This window comes from Homalodisca vitripennis, chromosome 5, assembly GCF_021130785.1.
Source record: "Homalodisca vitripennis isolate AUS2020 chromosome 5, UT_GWSS_2.1, whole genome shotgun sequence".
Lineage (NCBI taxonomy): Eukaryota > Metazoa > Arthropoda > Insecta > Hemiptera > Cicadellidae > Homalodisca > Homalodisca vitripennis.
In genome coordinates, this window is record NC_060211.1 from 78260161 (window position 1) to 78280006 (window position 19846).

At 31.8% G+C, this 19846-nt stretch overlaps 1 protein-coding gene across 4 annotated transcripts in view; it reads right to left on the reverse strand.

Annotated features, from left to right (window-relative positions):
• Window positions 1–19840, reverse strand: part of LOC124362390 — a 52860-nt gene extending 33020 nt beyond the window's left edge. For 3 of the 4 annotated variants that reach the window (XM_046816833.1, XM_046816835.1, XM_046816834.1), the window contains exons 1-2: window positions 19582–19840; window positions 8131–8350 (exon numbers count right to left, since the gene is read on the reverse strand). In XM_046816833.1, the coding sequence (XP_046672789.1) occupies window positions 8131–8343 (213 nt within the window). In that variant the 5' untranslated portion in view covers window positions 8344–8350; window positions 19582–19840. The remainder of the gene's footprint in view (window positions 1–8130; window positions 8351–19581) is intronic. The other variant, XM_046816832.1, reaches the window with a different exon arrangement.
• Window positions 19841–19846: the final 6 nt, after the last annotated feature.

The window sequence follows — 19846 nt, forward strand, 5'->3', positions numbered from 1 at the left end:
CTATTATAACAGAGTGGTATTTAACAGCCAATAACTCTTCTTGATTCTTAAAAAATCAAATTGATACAGAAAGACTTGTAAGAATAATTAGTATATTTTGTTTCTAATTAGTAAAGCTGTCATTACTAGCCAGTCTTCAAAACCACACATAACTAGCTTATCAGCACTGCACAGAAGTTGGACAAGTTAATCTCTCTGCTAAACTACTCATCAAACATCCTTAGCCAACAAGTTGACAAATTTGCTGACTAAATTAACTTTACTAACATCTATTTATAACAACCAAACCAAACAAGCCGATAGCAAATAACAGTAATTATTGACACTACAATTTAACCCTTCTACTACCAAGTAACTTTCTACTGTAGTGGGCAAAAATGCTGCCAATTAAACATGTGTTTTTCAATACAAATATTTCCATTTCCTCAATTTTCATAATACTCATTAAAATTATTTTTATTTTATTTAGATATTTTAGGAAAAACAAAAAACTTTTTTCATGATCAAATTAAATATTTTTTGGAAACATATATATACAGAAAAGTTGTGAGTTTTTACTTTATACAGAATTATATAATTGAAAAACATTGTTTGCTAGAAATTTGGTTGGCTATTTATGATTTTCTACAGCAAGTTCTGGGTAAAGAAAAAATGTGTATAGGCCTAGCCTCATGACCATTGCAGATAACAGTGGGTTTCCCAAAGGTCACATACTTTCGACTATGTAATATTCATAATTCTTTACACTATTTACACAAAAATATACTCCAAATTGAGGACAAAAACATTGATCACTGAAAAATATAAACTTTTTGATGAGCACTATTCAATCAATTATATATATTTTTTATTGTCTCATGAAAGTTAAAGAAAATTAAAATGAATATCAAATCAGGGGAAATACTCACGATTATAATACAAGAAACTTATATAAGGTAGACTTATCACCAATTAGACCAGAAACAACTAAGAAAAGTCACATTTTTATGGAAATAAAACTTTTTAATAAATTGCCAGAAGGAGCTCGGTTAGTAAGTACTAATAGGTTTAAGTCTGTAATTAATAGCTGGTTAAAAGAAAAAGCATTTTATTGTGTCAATGAATACTTTGCCTGTGATACTAGTGACATAAATTTTTAGACATGTTTCATTATTTCGTTGTTTTTATTCTCTTGTTACTGTTATTTGTAATGTTCTTGTTGTTAATTATTTTATTAATTTATTATCCTTATTAAATCTTCTATTTTATTAATATTTTAAACTTTAGAGTGGTTGTACAAAATAACTGTAATTATTACTGATAAGTATTATGACGAAATCAATTGCATATGCGTACTGTGTTTAAAGACTAATAAAGATCTTGATTCTTGATTCAAATATCAGCGTACTTTACTAGTAAAACTGTATGTACAAATAGGCCTATACAATTACTGCTGTCTACTTGTTATTCAAGTTCATGATTACAGACAACTAAAAACAAATTTATAAGATTTTGTTGTAATATAAAGACAATGAGTTAGTGAAATCTTGAGCATCTGCATTATACAAACATTATGTATGTGATTTGATTTCCATGAATTAAAAGTGTTGGTTGCCTACATACGAAATAACAGACAAAAAGTAATTGTGTTTGTTCTATATCTTACCAAATGTCATTGAGCTGAATTTCAAATTCTAAATTATACAAAAACAAACATTTCTATTATACAGCCTTCGGTGGTTGAACATGCAAATGTGCATACTTCATTCACACTGTCCATAAAAGGTTTACTGATAGTTAAGGGTTGAAGAAGATACAGATTCACAACTGACTTGTATAAAATAACTCTGCTAACAAATTTAAATAAGCTATTTATTTTATTTATAATTCAAAACTTAAAAAATAACAGCAGTATAATAAAATGATGAATAAATAACTTTGGCTTATGATTAGACTGATTTATAAAAATAACCATGAGACGTTGAAACAATTATACTTACAAACGCAATGAAAACGTTAATCATTCATAGTAGTTTTTGAAACCTGATAACTAAAGACATTGTATTTTCTTATTTAATCTTCATTGTTGACATTTTATAGATTGCAGAGTAAAAGAAAATCCTAACCAAAGGCTCTAGTGGATATTAGGTTGCACAAAAATTTCAAAGCATTTTATGAAGTAAAACAATAAAATAATGATACTAATAAAACCCCAATAAAATAACATTTTTTAAGTAGTTGAAAACTAAAAATTAAACACATAGGCCTAGTAGTTTTAGTTTAAATCATTAGAATTGACCATGAACAATTTTTCAGACTGTCAGGATTGCCAAGGTCATGGTTTTGCTTTCAAACAAAAAAAGGCATAGAATTGTTGTCTGTTTTCTTATAAAAAAGGAAATTTAAAAATTAAGTTAGCATTAATAGAGCACACAGAATTTTTAGTACAAAAACGAATAGACAGAACAAGTTAAGACGGTTATAGACATTATTTTTATAGCTATATATGTGTGTATGGTTAATAAGACCATTTTAACCTCATTTCCAGATTCATAAAAGTACAAATCTTTGTTTCACAAACTTGTGACACACTATGACTAAATGAACTATGAAATCAAATTGATAGTGAGTTTTTTTTTAAGTAGAATGTCCTCATTATAATGAAGGTAAGAACTAGATCATATTAACACACATTTGGTTACTGGAAAAGAAAACATAACTATTTAGTTTAATGAATGAATGAAAATGGTTTATTTCCCAAAAATAGTACAATAAAAACACTAATACTTCACTACTAATCACAAAATTGAAAATAGGAAAGATGATCTTTACTACACAAAAGGTTATCTATGTCTTTTGTTCAATAGAAAGTTCTTTACCAAACAAACTATGCGGCATGTTTATAGAATGGTTGATACAGATTTATGTTTTTAGGTAGCTCAGTAGAGACAGGTCTATGGAAAACCTAGTGGGGAGGCCTGAGAGCAATAAGCAGAATGGTGGGAGAGGAGAGGAGTAACACTGCCAGCTAGCACTGAAACAACTCACTGTATACACTACATATTCCCACCACTCACCTATGATTCATCTAAATTCCCCCCGCTAACCTGGACAATTACATTGCCAAGAATGAAAAATGTAACTTTCCTCAATGAGACATCAACCTAGTAGCTATTGGTCAACAATATAGCCAATGTGATAATGGATTATCAACTATTACTGAACCACCTATATATTGCCTTGACACAATCAACTTTTTTAATCTTTAAAACATTATAATACACAACTGAGGTTGCATTTTCTACCAAGAATATACAAATGGAAAATGCCTCAACTCCAAAAGATATTTCACACCATTACCACAGATGAAACAATTGGACTTAATCTTTCCTTGTCTATTAGGATTTTAATGCCATTAGTAAATTCCCACAAATGAAACGAGCTAGCTTATTGCACATTCATAGTAATACCCAAACCCGGGAGGATAAAATGTGTACCAATTCTAACCTCTAAAAGATGTTTTGAGTGTTTTATAAAACCTCTGTTGGCTGAATGAAGTGAAGCCTAACATTCGACTAGTAGTGAAAAAATTCAAAGTTTGTCTGTCTGTTAACATTCTACCAGTCACATTCTATGTTGGATTTTCTCCAAATTTGATCAATTTCCTATTGTATACACAAAACCTAAGACCTTAACGAAATTTTATATCGTGAATTAGAGGTTTATACTAAGAATACAGCCTAATTTCAACTGACTGGTATAGGTCTCTTTATTATTGGGCAGATATTATCCTAGTTTGACACGAATATTCTATGATTTACCTGTTAAATAGGATTGATAAAAAGCATTTTTGAAGCCAAGGAACCAAGCTTCAAGTTGAAATCAATTTTAAATCACACTGTTCTAGGTCTTTGTTTGGGAAGAGAAAGTGACATATCTTGAAATAGTAATTTTACTGGTTGATCTGATTTCAACCAAATATGGCCAAAGGATACAAAGACCTAGTTAGGAAGCATTGGATCAAGCGACTAGTCTGGGCCTTAATGCTTTAAACAAACACAAACTGATTAAAAAGTCTAGGTGTAATTTTTTATTTAAAGCCTAATTGTGACCAAAACTGAGGATTTATTCAAACCTGTTGGAGACATGCACTTAATAAAAACACTAATTATTAAAACTGAACTAAAGAATATAAGTCAAAATAGGTCTACACCGAATGCCCAATCACTGACAGCTGATCAGAGGCCAGTACTTATGGCAGAAACAAGATAGCAGTAAAAAAAGGAAATAAATCCAGAGCCTGTGTTATGTGTTGATTTTGTTATCCACCTGTAGAAAGATCAGATTGAAGATCTTGAAATGTAGTTTTAATGATTTCTTGTACCACTGGACAATGGCAAATGTCCAAAAAATCCTATTACCTTTTACATCTTCATTGTATTGCATAAGTTTCACCTGTAAAATGGCTTTAAATCTCAAAGTTGGTTATATCAGACACTTATTATAATTGATTGGGTATTGATATGTTGTAATGTAGTGACATTGACAGTTGTAAATGGTATAAAAATGTTATTCAAGCTCAGGGTGTCTACTCTTGAAGTGTATAATGAAAATCAGTGACTTTCAGTGATCTTTGAAGCAACAAATCACTGACTTTAAACAGTGTTGTTGGCAACCATTAAAAAAGTAATGTACAAAAGGCAACATCTTTACAAAGGAATAATTTAGAGCATATTTTGCTAATGAAATTGAAAAATATATGCATAGATAAAAAAATGTGCTCATCAGTGTCTTAAAATTGATGCTATTGCTTAAAACACAAAGTTCTCCATAAAACATTATAAAATAAAAAGTCACATTTATCAACTAATATTACGTACAATTTAACAGAAGAGATTGTAAAACTGCATATCCCTAGTTTAAAATGCCTGAAAACAATACAAATTTCTGATTTCCTTATATTTCTATCATAAGCTGTGTATTTTTAAGACTGTTTTGTTTGTGAACAGATGCCTAACTACCACATCTATAAAATTAATGTGAAGCCAGATGGTGGATAGTTGTTCGTACTCAGCCAGTTTGAGTAACATGAGTATGTCAGCATCTGCTGTTCTAGATACAAGCAGTGTGTGTGTGTCAAGTCGTGCTGATCCTCAGGAATCTTCTGTCTAGACAGCAGTGAAACATGACAAATACTTGCCACATTATTCTGGTTATAAGGAAACAAGGATCTATAGTTTGTCTTTAAACTGTACTATTTGAACTATTTAGTTTCAATTTTCATTTCAAGGGATCCAAGTTATGAAATAGGGCAATATCTCTCTTCATTTAAATATTAGAAATTGTATCACATTCACAATACAAGAAGTTTGGGGAAGTCTAGATTAAGATAAATGTACGTACAATTGGTTTTCAGTTGAAAGAAATTAAAATTTTCTTTTTTTTTGAAAACTTATACAAATTTGGTTTATGTAATTTTGGTTTACAATAATTGATGAAAATTCAATGAAAATTACTAGAGCTATTTAAACAAATATTTGTTCTTTATATAAAAGTTAAAATTATTTTTAAAGTACAAATAATAGTTTATAAAAAATTTATTGACTGATGTTTTTAACATTACAACAAATTTCAATCTGAATATAGTTTATAGATTTTAGAGATGGTCTTTTACGATTATTTAAAATACAAATATATAACAAGTAAAATGTGGACAAGCACTAGCTGAAACATAGACATGGGGACGTATGTAGTCAAACACTATGTTGAATATTCAATTGCAGTTAATAATAAAAAATGTTTTTATTACTATAATTTGTGTATTTTATAAGATGAACTGTAATATATTTCATATTTTAATATTACATTACTTAGTAATATTATATTACTGCTAGACATAGGCAAAATTATAAAATTAAGAACCAAATTTCGTTTTGTTAGTCTTTATTAGCAAAACAGAAAAGGGTCAGCATTTAATACTAAATATTGATGGTTCTGTTAAAAGTATCTTTAGTAGGACGTTCCAGTATAATGAATATTCAAAGGTTTTGTGGTATTCCTCAGGTTACCTAAAAACTATAACTGTTGACTAACAGTTAGTGCCATCTTTGAACTAACTGCATATTTCCTACACTGTAATTGGAATGTCAGGATGTTGGTTGCATTTTACTTTTAAAAATATTGTACATTCCCAAGTGAAATTTTGGATGGCCTATGTATTACCAACAACGCTAAATACTAAGTCTTCTTCTTGAAAGACTGAACCATTACAAGGCGTCGCATTACAGGCTTTGCTGAGGTTCAATAGCAAATTCAACTCTATAGCTCTTTTTATTATTAAAAGATTAACAACACAATCATACAGAAAAGAAAATTTTTACATTCCCCAGCAAACAAAAGAGAAACTGTGTCAACCTAATGAGTGATAGGCTTCAGCCGAATTCCGTGGTTGAACATGCAAAATCATAGAACATTCTTGTCCATAGAGAAATGGAAAAAATATGCATGAAACACATTATATACATTCTTGTTCATTAAATTGGGTTTCATATCAGTGTTTAAGTAATAAAAGTCTACACACCAAGATGGGATAGTTAGGCTTTTTGTGTTAATATGTCACATTTTAAAATCTGTTATAAGTGTACTGATTGTTTATAAATTTATTTATTATGCTATTTTCTTGTTACCATCATGGTTACTCATAAGACCTATGTAAAAATATTCGCTAACACTCAGCCAAATCCCATGGTGTGACATGAACCATAATCGAACTCAGTGTTCTTCATATAGAAATGAAGCTTCATGCACAATTTCAAGAGTATATGTCAGCTCGTTTTTGACATGTCTTGTGGATAGACAGGCAAATAGACAGAAAGACAGATAGAAATGAAATTTTACCAGCCCCTTGAGTAATAGGCTTAGCTAATGCTCAGCCTATCAACCTTCATCTATTCTTAAAACATTTCAATAGAAGGACATACAGTATTTAATTAAATATTAGTACAATTTAACACTTAGTAAAATATTTGACTGTATGACTTATCATTTGAGTATTTGAAAGTTTGTACTACAGGATGTTTATTTAATAATTAATGGTAGACTTGAAACAAACATGGTTTATCACTCTTCTGATATTGACCACGATGTTACTATTATATCTGGCTAGTAGTGATGAATTTAATCTTACATCAAAATAAAGAGTCACGCTCATTTAATACATCATTATCTCATCTTGCATTGAGCTTTTTTAACAAGCAAGAATTTATCAGTATTTAATACACAACTATTGTTAACCTTTAGAATGTTGAATACCAATTTTTGTACTGCCACTTACCATGATAATACAATGGAAAAAATCTTTTTTTAATTTGTACTACTTGAATTTAGGTTTCTGAAGTTATTATATGACAAAAAATTTGCAAACTGAACTATTTTTACAATTTTTATTTGTTGTATGTTTTGTAATGTAACTGATAAATGAATCAAAGTTTTCATCATCCGGGTTAGCCATTTTTATAATTAGTTTAATACAAAACTTAGGAACCTATAAAAAGAAATAACTGCATACAAAGATACTATCACTATTTAAAAAAAATAAGCTCCTATTAGTTGCAAGCATTGCACAGGAACAAATCCCACACGCTGGTCTTAAGAGTTGCAATGGCACTCTTCCTCCATGGAAAAACCGTCAAACACACCAGTGTAAAGTCCGAAATGGCGGTCGGTAGCTACAAAAACCAGTTTTGTATTGATAGGAAGCTAAAAACAACGAATGGAGCACAGCTGATGTCTGATGTTCAGTCTACAATCTAGTGCATTTTATCACTGGTTTGACAAACTACAATTCATGACAAAAAACAAAAACTTAATTTATGAGATTTCTCGTCATACATGTTTTATGCAAATTTAACTATGCGAGATTTTCCGTAATACACCTTTGAAGAGTTAAATGTTAATGTTACTATTCTATCTTAAGCTTCATCCATTTCCAACTGCATTCTACCACATTCTCATGGCCAGAAATGAGTATGAGAGTATATCATAACCCAGAGAAATGTGACTGTATCACTCCTACTACTTTTCTAATTTATTACTAAGTTTTGAAAGTTATACTTTAAAATTAAATCAAATCTCATTTCAACCATTACTCACCTCCGGAGTTCCAGTCTCAAAAACTTTAACAGCCTGTTTGAGCCCACAAACACTTGTATCAACTGGCTGACGTAACACTGACAGGTCAGGAATAACCTTCTGCTCTTGTTCTTTACGCCTTTTTACAACTCCTTTAGGATTTCCTCCATTAGATTTCCCATTGCCACGGCTAGATTTACCAGCACGTGAGTTTGAGGTCGGTTTGGCACGCATAATCAGTCTGAAAAAAGAGAAAACTATTGAAATTACAACAACATTATCCATCTGTCTGCTACTACATTTGAACCACATACACAAGAAGCTGATACTAAATAATCAAATTTGTTTATCCTTTCATAATCAGTTTGATAATACTTATTTGTTGTATTTGCTCAACACATCCTGAATACTTTATTCTTTTAATTAAACATCCATCCTTCTAAAAAATATATATGTTTACGTTATCGTTAAGTCTGAGATAGTTTTCTTTCAAGACAGGCAGTTTGTTATGTTGTGATGTTTTCCAGGTATAATCTATAAAAAATATATATTATTTTTCAAACCATTATTTACCCCTTTAGGACAATGATAATTTTTTCAGGTATAAACTTTTGAAGTGACTACTTTTTTTTGAAGAGTGAATTAAAGAAGACAAGAGTAGCGAAAATATTTTAGAAATACATTTTAAGTGCCGTAATAAAAAAGATAAACATATATAATGTTTAATCCTATTACTGACAATAACACTCTCTACAATGTAATACTATTTAATAATAATTTGATTTGATACAAAATTTAAAAAAAAATTTTACTTTGTGCCTTTTGTGTTTTTATTTTTCATTTTTGTTGTTTACCATTAGTTTACTACAAAAACAAAAAATCATATTACAGTGGGAACCAACATTTCTCGGTTTCTCACATTATTTCTATAACAGTGCAAAATTTGATATTGAATTAAGGATAAAAAGCACACACACAATACAATCGTCTACCTGACAATACAGGTAGAGTAGGTGTACAACACCTATTACATGACAAAAAAAATAAATGACATATCACCAACATTACTATAAAATATTTCTAGAAAGGTCATAGAATGTATGGTAGCATATAGAATCATGATTTTACAATGTTTCCAGACTCGTAAACATTAAAAAAAAAGCGGCCTACAGATAGCCCACTCCTCTATTTTTTGACAAGACTAGAGAGGGCTACATATAGCGTCTTCTTGGACATGTACTTTACGGGCTATATAACTAGCCCACTCATCCTAAAAGGGTTAACATAATCTTCATATTAGTAGCCTACTGTTCTAGTTGTAGTTTTACTATTTTATAACAAACAATATTTCTTTCAATTTCTCTTTCTGGTGATGCCAGTGTGTGATACACCGTTTCATCTGCACTAGATAAAGTGTAAAGTGTTAACTACTGAGATTGTGAGTTAATGATCTAAACATAGTAGATATGGTACATCACATGCCCAAGATCATAAATGATTCTCTCTTACATGTAATATTTACCAAAAGCCAAATGACACCAATTATAACACCTATATAAAAATAATATAAAACAACATAAAAATTACAAATCAATTGTGATGTATCAATCATTATTGAAAAAAATATAATGAAAATGTTACAATGTATTTAAATTAGAATTAAATTAGAATAAAATAGCAATTTAGTTGCCATAAAAAGAGAGAAAATTACAGGATATGCCCTGTTGGAAAGTTTTTATTAAGAGAAAACACTTTTATGTACTAAAAATTGTCACACTCACTTTTTATGTTGAACTGAACAGTGTTTTTAATACATCTTAAGTCACAAGAATATAATTGGTTCCCTATGTAAGACTATGATTAAAAATTATTAATCAAACTGCCTTGATCCTAATAGTTAGTTAATAGTTAGAAAGTTATAGGTAATATAAAAGTGTGATGAGCAGTGCACTGTATGTTTTGGTGTACCCAAAGGCAACCAACTCAGACCTTTTTTCGATTTTTTATAAATCTAAATTACACTTATCCAGAAACTACAAAAACCGTAACAATCACATGTACTGACCACATACTCATAAGTGGAAATAAAACTTACTAATTGCACAGAACACACTGCAACATAAATGTGTAAAGTACAGCATGATAAAAGACCTGACTGATTAAACACCAAGAAAACTGTATCTATGCACATCTAAAGTCCATACTAAAACCAACAGATCACTTAACTAATTGGATAAGGTGAGACAACTGTGATTGTTCGCACAGACAATTGACAATTAATAATGCAGGAATGTTATATACATTAGAATAGGTAAACTATTGTAAATTTCTAAATCTTGAGAATAAATAAATACATAATAAATATTGATTGATAATAACTTTAGTTTAAAAGGAATATACAAATCATGCAAGAAAGGTAAGTAAAAAAATTGTTACTTTCATGAATTGTAATGCTACATAGCCAACTCTACAAAAATTAAACTTCACATTTCAATCCATAAAGCTTTATCAAAATGAATAATTTTATACATAATCAGTGTTTACAATGCTGCAGTCAATCACTGTCATAAATTTTAAAATATTCTAAAAGAATTTGGAGACACTGATGAAAAGCTACCAATGAAGAATTATAACCAGGAAAATATTAGTAATATGAAATTATATATTTAAACCCTTTTGCCTACCAGGTTAACACATAACCTTTACACTCATACTCAACGTTGTTAACCTGATAGATATATCAAATTCTTAAACGCATATCTAAGAAAATATAACAAAAAGATTTTTTAGAATGTTACAAATTCCACTAATGAACCACCTAACTACATGGTGAACAACCTGATTTATCTAACAAAAAAAGATGTTTTAGAATGTTACAAATTCTACTAATGAACCACCTAACCACATGGTGAACAGCCTGATTTAAAACGCCTTTATATGTAATTACCCAAATAAAGACTTTTTAAAAGTCTTTCAAATTTGATAAAAAAACTGTTAATGAATTTTCTTATCCCTGATAGTTCCCTCACTTTTCTTACATATAGAATTAGCAACATACAACTACACAGAACCAAAATCATTAAAACAAATTCACACTTGGCACAATGGTACTATAATACAAAATACAGATGGAAACACTGTTCAAGATTCAACATGACAAATAGGAAGTAAAGTTACTACAGCAAACAAACATAATTTCAGAACTGGTCTGTAATTTATTTGGTCCAGCTGATAAGTATTTAAGCCACATGGTAATTTATTTCCATAAGCTATTCAGCTGTAACAAATTCCAAATTTTTTGCCTAGCTGTAGTTATTTTTTACCCTAACTAATAAATTTCATGACAGCAGTATTTTTAACATAACAACTAAATGAATGTTTGAAAAAATGAAACAAAATGTACCAAAAGTGTTTAAATTATAAATATGTGATATATAAAAAAGTTCAAATTGGCCCTTTTGCAAGTTGTTACATTAAATGTTGTAATTTTATCTCCTAGTGATATTTGCTTGAAGTTTTGCTTGTTATCTCATATAATTTTGTCATCAATAATTCAGTTCTACATAACTAGTAGAAGTGAAACATTTTTGGATTTAAAGTGAGCTCCGACTTAAAACTCATGTTTAAAATTATAAATAAATTTATAACCCTTTAAACACATTTGCTAAAGTAAGAAAAACTAGACAAAAAGTTTCTGTCATTCTACAATGAACTGTAAACATTTTAAAACAACAAAGCTTTTTACTTGGATACGGTGATTTTGAGATCAAGCCCACGTGGCGAAGAAAAAATGTACATTGTTACAATTATGTATACAAAATTTCAGTAACAATCTTATATGTCATTCATCAAAGTCCTAATTAATTCATGCACACACATATCATAACAATTTCATGTTGTTATCTTCTGTTGTTTTCAATTGAGCTAGAATGGAAACTGCATAGAACAGATATTTTGAGTAAATTCCTCAATCAAATGGAGTAACAAAAATATTTTTTTATTTTTTCCTGTTTTCAAGGATGATATCCTTAAGAGGTATCACTTTTAAATTAAAAAATAAAATCTAATCAAATACATACTGATATCTTCTTTTTCATTATTAAACCAAATTTATTATCTAGAAAGGTTATTCTCTCTTTAAAGCTATTGCACTATTTAATGATTTAAACTATGTTTCTGCTAAACGATTCATTCATTCATGGTAGATTTTCAATAAAATGTTTTACGTTGGTCAAGTTGTTAATTTTTAAACAAGTATACACTTTTCATGTTTTTTAAATGTTGAGTTGGAAATACATTTTGAAAAGAGAATTAACCAATTAATGACCTATGCCCTCCAGCAGATAACACTTTAGAGAGAGCTCTAATATCAAATAACCTTAGAGCTTTATTTGACAAATCAATCAGTTTATGAAAGTTTTATATCTAAAGAATTATTTGAGTAAACTATCCTGAGACAAGTTTGAATATTCGTCATTTACTTTAATTACTGCAAAATACGTACTGTAGCGTAATTTCCAACTGAACTGTACTAGAATCAGAATACTAATCAAAATAATAGTTTAACCTGACTGATAATGAGATAATATTTTTAACAGATTCTCCATGATTAACAAATTCATAATAAGTTTCGGAAGATGAATAAGACATATTTCCCAGTCCTTTATTTATTTCTATGCTCTAACATAAAGGATATTTGAAAAGGGTACCAAAAACTATATGTGGCTGATAGTAGACATACTAATCATTTCAAACAAAAACCTATATCAGTGCTTCCAAAAGTATGTGCTGCAGCACCTCGAAACTCTATCAGGGGCACCGTGTTTGAGCTACAATGATAAGGAAAATATTATATCGGGTGAAAAAATTAAAAATATATATTTATTATTACCTTCACTCTAGACTAGATTTATAATGTCATATTGAATTATTTAATCATCATTAATATACCTAGAGCTCAATAAATTTCTTAAAATTACCTTTAACTTAAAACAATTAAGCATAAATAAAAGAGATTACTGTTTCATCGCATGAATAGTGTTGTGTTGAGAGACTCGCAGGCACACTCACCACTATATCTTGAAACTGTTGCTTTGACACTACACATCACTCCACCCAGACAAGCCAACAAGCATAACATTGACTGGCAAAAATGTGTTGTAATAAGTAGTCGACTGATAGTGGCAGTTCAATGGCGGGTCAAAAAAAATTGGGCTTTTAAAGCTCATTCGAGCGAAAGTGACCATTGCGATTTAGACCCATTGCATGAACATAGGGAAGAATTAACCGCTGAACATCTCATTAAGGGACTGCACGATATACTATTGTGGATGCAATTAATTACGTTAACAACACTCCTAAAAAATAAGATTTTTTATGCAAGTGCACAAGGACATGGAAACTGACCTCTCATGTTTTATTTTTCAGTAGTTCTTGTTAGTTGTCTCTTGATAATCCCCCTTTTTAGGGCACAAAAACAGCTGAGACACAAAACATATGCTTACAGAAGAATAAAAACCATGGCATTGCCGATACAGTTATTGATAAAAACCTTTTAATAAACTATGGACTCATGACTATTTTATGACTGGTAACAATATTAAAGCGTTGTCTTATATGCAACAAGACTGTTGCTGTTCTCAAAGAATGTCCGTAGACATGAAATAAAACACAAGAGTATTCCAATTTAACAGGCAAACTACGAGAGAAAAAATTGCTTCTTTGGAAAATTTGCTTTAAAATCAGAGACAAAGTTTTACCCAGCAATCTCAACAAAAAGAGGCTGGTGTAAAAGCCAGTTTTAAAGTCAGCTAAAGATGGTAAACCTTTTACCGACGCCCAAATAGTGAAAGATTGCATCTTGGTGAGTATGGAAGATGTTCAATGCTATTAGTTTGTCGGTGAACACAGTAGCATGCCGTAAGAAAGATCTTTGAAATAAAGTTGATCAGCTGAAAGACGCATGCAAGGACTGTGAATGGTTCTCAATCGCTCTTGATGAATCAACCGATGTCACTGACTCGGCACAAGTTCTTTTATTTATTCGTGGTGTGAACAGTGATTAGTGATAACAGAAAAGTTGGCTGAAGTTCACTCTACGGAGAGTAGTTTGACCGGAGACAAATCTTTGCAAAAAAAAATAAAACCATTTCTAATCTTGGGCTCGACTTTAAATGCATGAGGGTATGAAAAATATGTCTGGTACAAAAACTGGAGTAGTTGGAAACATTTGCAATGCTGTTCAAACAGCTGGCGGTTTTCAACCCATGATTTATCACTGCATTATCCATCAACAAGCGTTGTGTAGTAAACATCTAGATGTAGCTGAAGTAATAAATGTAGTTGTAAAAACAGTTAACTTCATTATATCAAGTTCCCTCAAACACCGCCTGTTCAAGAATTTTCTTACTCACATTGACAGTGCATACCCAGATGTTCCCGACCACTGTGAAGTTCGCTGGTTGAGCAGAGACAAAGTATTTCAGCGTTTTTCGAACTTCATGAAATGATTGACATTTTTATGACTGAACAGCGTTGTCCTGTACCTGAACTTTCTGACAGTGTGTTTGTATGGAAATTGGATTTTCTTGTTGACCTCACGGCACATATTAACTTTCTGAACTTGAAACTGCAAGGTGAAATCTCTTCAGTTCGTGAATTATACTGGCTTCGGATTCATTTGTTAAGCACTGTTATCAGTGTGTTGCTGTGGATGGATTACAGTTTGAATAATATTGTTGACTGTGATTGTAGGTTTTTTAATAGGCTAATTTTAATTTTCTGACTGAAATGCTTTATTTCTCTGGAATATGACAGTAAATAATTTTACACAAGCAAAAATCCTGTTTTTAAAGTATAACGTATAGGCTTATATTTGATTCAATTTCTTAGCATTTATTTGTAAATGGAACTATTAGTTGGATAAGCTCACTTGGAACTCCCATATTGAAAACAGGATATCCAAAGCAACAATGGCCCTTGGGGCCTGTAAGACACTTTTTTTATTTAAATGGGGACTTAAACCCAAAATGATATATTAGATTTACGAAACCATAATAAAACTAATGGTCACATATGCTGCCTTAGTGTGGTGGTCGAAAGTAGAACAAACAACAGCTGCTAAAAGGCTACAGAGTCTTCAAAGGCTAGCTTACTTAAGCATCATGGGAGCGATGAGCTCCTGCCCAACACTAGCAATTAAAGCGGTCCTGGGATACTCTCCTCTGGGGCAGGAGGTGGTGAGAACAGCCGCTATAAGTGCAATGAAGCTTCTAGGAACAAAGGTAATAAATGCTACCTCCTTAGAAGGCCACATGAAGATATTGCAAAAATTTCCTGAGGCTGAAATGCTAACCAAAGTGTCAGACGCAACGGTTAAGAAATACTCCTTTGACAAATCATATATGGTCTCTATCGGAAGTAGGGAGAAAGGGATTAAAAAGGAGGCCTACCCTACAAAAGGAGTCCTGAAGTTTTACACTGATGGTTCACGCCTTGACCCTAGGGCAGGATACAAAATACATGGACCTGGAGTTGACATGGCTGTGCCCCTAGGAAGACATGCCACGGTTTTTCAGGCGGAGGTCATGGCAATAGACTCATGTTCCAGAAGACTCATACAAATGAGGACAAAAGGATTAACATACCTAATACTTTCTGATAGTCAGGCTGCACTGAAGGCACTTGATACCTGTTCGTTTGATTCGAAAGCGGTCTGGGAATGCAAGAATGCTAGCAGAGCTGACAATGAATAACAGAGTAACACTCGGTTGGGTACCGGGTCATGAAGGTATTCATGGGAATGAAAAAGCAGACATCCTTGCCAAAAAGGGAGCGGAATCTACAATGGTGGGGCCTGAGCCAGGTTGTGAGATAGCCTTCTCCAACATTAAAGCTCTGGTCAAAGATTGGGAAAAGAGGACAAGACACAATAATTGGAGTAGGGCTTCAGGATTAAGACTATCCAAATTGTTTATCTCTCCTTATGTTAAAGGGTGGACAGCTCTCCTAGACCAGAATAAGGAGGATATAAGACTGATATTAGGAATGTTGACAGGAAATGGCCCTCTAAGGAAGCACTTTATGAAGGTAGACCTTAGCCAGAGTAATGAATGTAGACTCTGTGAAGAGGAGGAGGAGTCAGCAGAGCACATTTGGTTAGATTGTCCTTCCATCGTAGAAACTCGGAAAAGATACCTGGGAGCATATCTCCTCAGCCCCAAGAACATTAGAGAACAGGAGCCCTTTTAAAAATCTGATTGGTTTTTGCAAAAGCCTTGGACTTTGAGGGCACAAAATTAAAGTAAGGGAGGCACAAAGGACCTTTTAGGACTAAGCAAAAGTTCCTTACAACTTAAAAAAAAAATTAAAAAATGGAATTGAAAAGGTAACTTTACTTTGGTTCTGTTGAGTTATTAAGGTGGCCTTGTCTACTAAATATTAAAATATTTTATCATCTTAATATTATTAAAAAGAGCCTTTGTCATTGACTCTCAATTTATCTCCTCATTACATGTATCACATTTTGCAATTTTTGAAGTGACTACCGAAACGTAAACAAACTATTATAAAAGCATCTGATCTTAACTAACATGCCATTTTAAACACGTTTTACTGAAACTACCAGCAGTCAACAACCAGGCAATGAGAATGGAACCTTTAATCAGCTGTGATGGAGCGTATATGAGGTGTGTTCAAAAAGTATAGCGAATTTTGAATTCTCACGGGTTACGTATATTTGAATTTAGATTTTTTGTGGCGTTATGTTGGTACATATGTCTCTCACTTATGTTGACAATTTCGGCCATTATGAATGTTCAGTTAATTGTTGACAGCTGCTTTGCTTGCACGTGTTTTGGTTCGTCTTCGATTTTTACCTATTTAAAAAAATAGAACAAAGAACCTGTATCAAATTTTGTGTGAAAAACGAAATTAAGTGCGCGGATGCATTCCGAATGTTGATTGTGGCATACGGAGAAGCTACTTTGGACAAAAGCAACGTTTATTGGTGGTACAAAATGTTTTCAGAAGGCATAGAAGATGTGAACGACGAAGAGCGTGCTGGACGCCCAAGCACTTCAACAACATACGAAAAATTGATGAAGTGAAGAAAATGGTATTGGCCAATTGTCGAATCACCATTAGAGAAATTGCCGAGGACCTTGGCATATCGATTGGCTCGTGCCATTTGATTTTAATCGATAATTTGGGCATGAGACGGGTCGCCGCAAAATTTGTACTAAAATTGCTCAATTTTGACCAAAAAACAGCATCGCATGAACATTGCTAATGAGATGTTGGAATCTGTCCGTGACAACCCGAATTTGCTCCAGAGGATCATAACTGGTGACGAATCGTGGGTTTATGGTTATGACGTGGAAACAAAAGCTCAATCATCTCAATGGAAGCTGCCGCACGAACCAAGACCGAAAAAAGCACGCCAAGTTCGATCAAATGTGAAAGTTTTGCTTACAGTTTTCTTTGATTGCAGGGGCGTGGTGCATTATGAGTTCTTGCCACAAGGTAGAACGGTGAATACGGAATATTACCTGCAAGTTATGCGCAATTTGCGCGAAGCAATCCCCCAGAAACGCCTGAATTTGTGGAAAAACAAAAATTGGCTTTTGCACCACGATAACGCCCCTGCTCACACATCGCTGCTTGTACGCGACTTCTTGGCCAAAAACAACACACTAATGATACCGCAGCCACCGTATTCTCCAGATCTGGCCCCCTGTGACTTTTTCTTGTTCTCGAAACTGAAGAGGCCCATGAAAGGACGACGCTACACCACGATTGACGAGATAAGAGACGGTATCGAAGGAGGAGCTGAACAAGATACAAAAAAATGATTTTTTAAAGTGCTTCGAAGATTGGAAAAAATGTTGGCACAAGTGTATAATATCCCAGGGGGATTACTTTGAAGGGGACAAAATAGATATTCACGAATAAATCAATAATTTTTGAAAATACACATGAAATTCGCTATACTTTTTGAACACACCTCGTATATTATTATTATTTGGATTTACAGGTAATAATTATTTTTATATTTCTTTTTCAGCTAATAATTATAATGGAGGAAAACGAAGAATATTATTCCAATTCAACCACAAAATCAAATAATAAAAAAAATGGTGATGAAATCTCTGTAAAAAGCAAAGCAGAATTTGTAATTTACAAAATGCAGAAAACACTGATGAAGTGAAGCAAGGCAAAAAGAATTAGCTTTAGCAATGTTCAAAAGAACTTTCAAGACATTGTTCGCAAAGATAGCATGCCAAATTACTTTCAATGCAGCCATGAAGACAATTTTCTTCTTCAATTGTTCTCTTTTGTAATATTAGTGTCTTTACCAACATGCTTAATGGCTTTCATTGCCATATATAATATATGATGAGGGACAACTCCTCTCCATTCAGATTGCCTGAGTTCACTAGTTTAAATTTACAAAATTGACCGAAGTATATTGATGGAAAAGGCAGTTCTCCTGTATGTTCATCAAACAATATACTAATAAGAACATATTTTCCAGAAGCTACGCGTAAGTACGTCTTCATTCCACATTAATGTTTGCTGTTGTGCTACCAATACCTTTTCGTTGAATAATTAAGAAACATACTTTTTCAAGATAAATATTCACACAGCCCATCGTAAGTAGTCACTTCTATCGGTTAGTCCCGCGACTGCCTATTTAAGACTTTATTATTCTAAACATAGCCTTTCATAAAACAAAACATAAAAATAGTTCATAGGCCTAGCTAATTTTAAAACATGTCCACAAATATAATAATTAATTTATTAACTTTTTAAGAACTACTTTCAACAGAGACAAAAATATAGACAAAGAAATATAGGCTAAATATAAAATCACCTGCTTTTATAAATAACAGTATAAGATAACATCAAATAATTATTTTTAAGTATCTCTTTTATATAGATAACTTTATTTAGATATCAAACTAGTTTTTGTAGCCCAATATGATACTGGAGCCATAGTATAATCTTAAAAAGTTAGAAATTAATTATTATATTATATATCAAGTAAGTTTAATTTAACTTAAGATTTGACTATAAGATAAACCCAATATTATACAGCTAGTAGGCTATTTAAACAATATTTTACTTTTAAATTATTGTTAGCAAATTTAATCTGCAGAATTAACAAGAAAAAATACCCTACTGTCAATAGGCTAGTTAAAATTTAATGAATATAACAACATGATTTTTTGCATAACCGACAAGTGTGCTGGCCTGTTGATAATCATAGACTTGGCTTCAACGTTTTCTATGAGGCAGGCCTTCCATTGATACTCTTCATGGCGATGTGCATTGTCAGCTACAATAACCAGATATACTAACATGCACAATACAATTACCATACAAATAATAAATTCTACGAATTACAAGCATAACTTAAAGAATCATCTTTCAACAACTTTGAGGCCAATATGGGATAACAATGCTGCTTACCTGCTCGGTGTGCTTCTACACTGAGGTCACCTCCCAACACCTCTAATCTCTCCCTTAATTTACATTAGTTGTACACAATATTTTTAATGTTGTTACATTTCAAATAAAAATATGATAACTATTCTTGCATTTTACACTAGCCTAACATACAAACAGCTCATCAGACTAAATATCTGTACATATTAAAAGTCATGAAACGAAATACACGGACAACCATTCACCACCATTTTTGCTAAGAACGAGAATGCCATTGCATTGGTTTGCC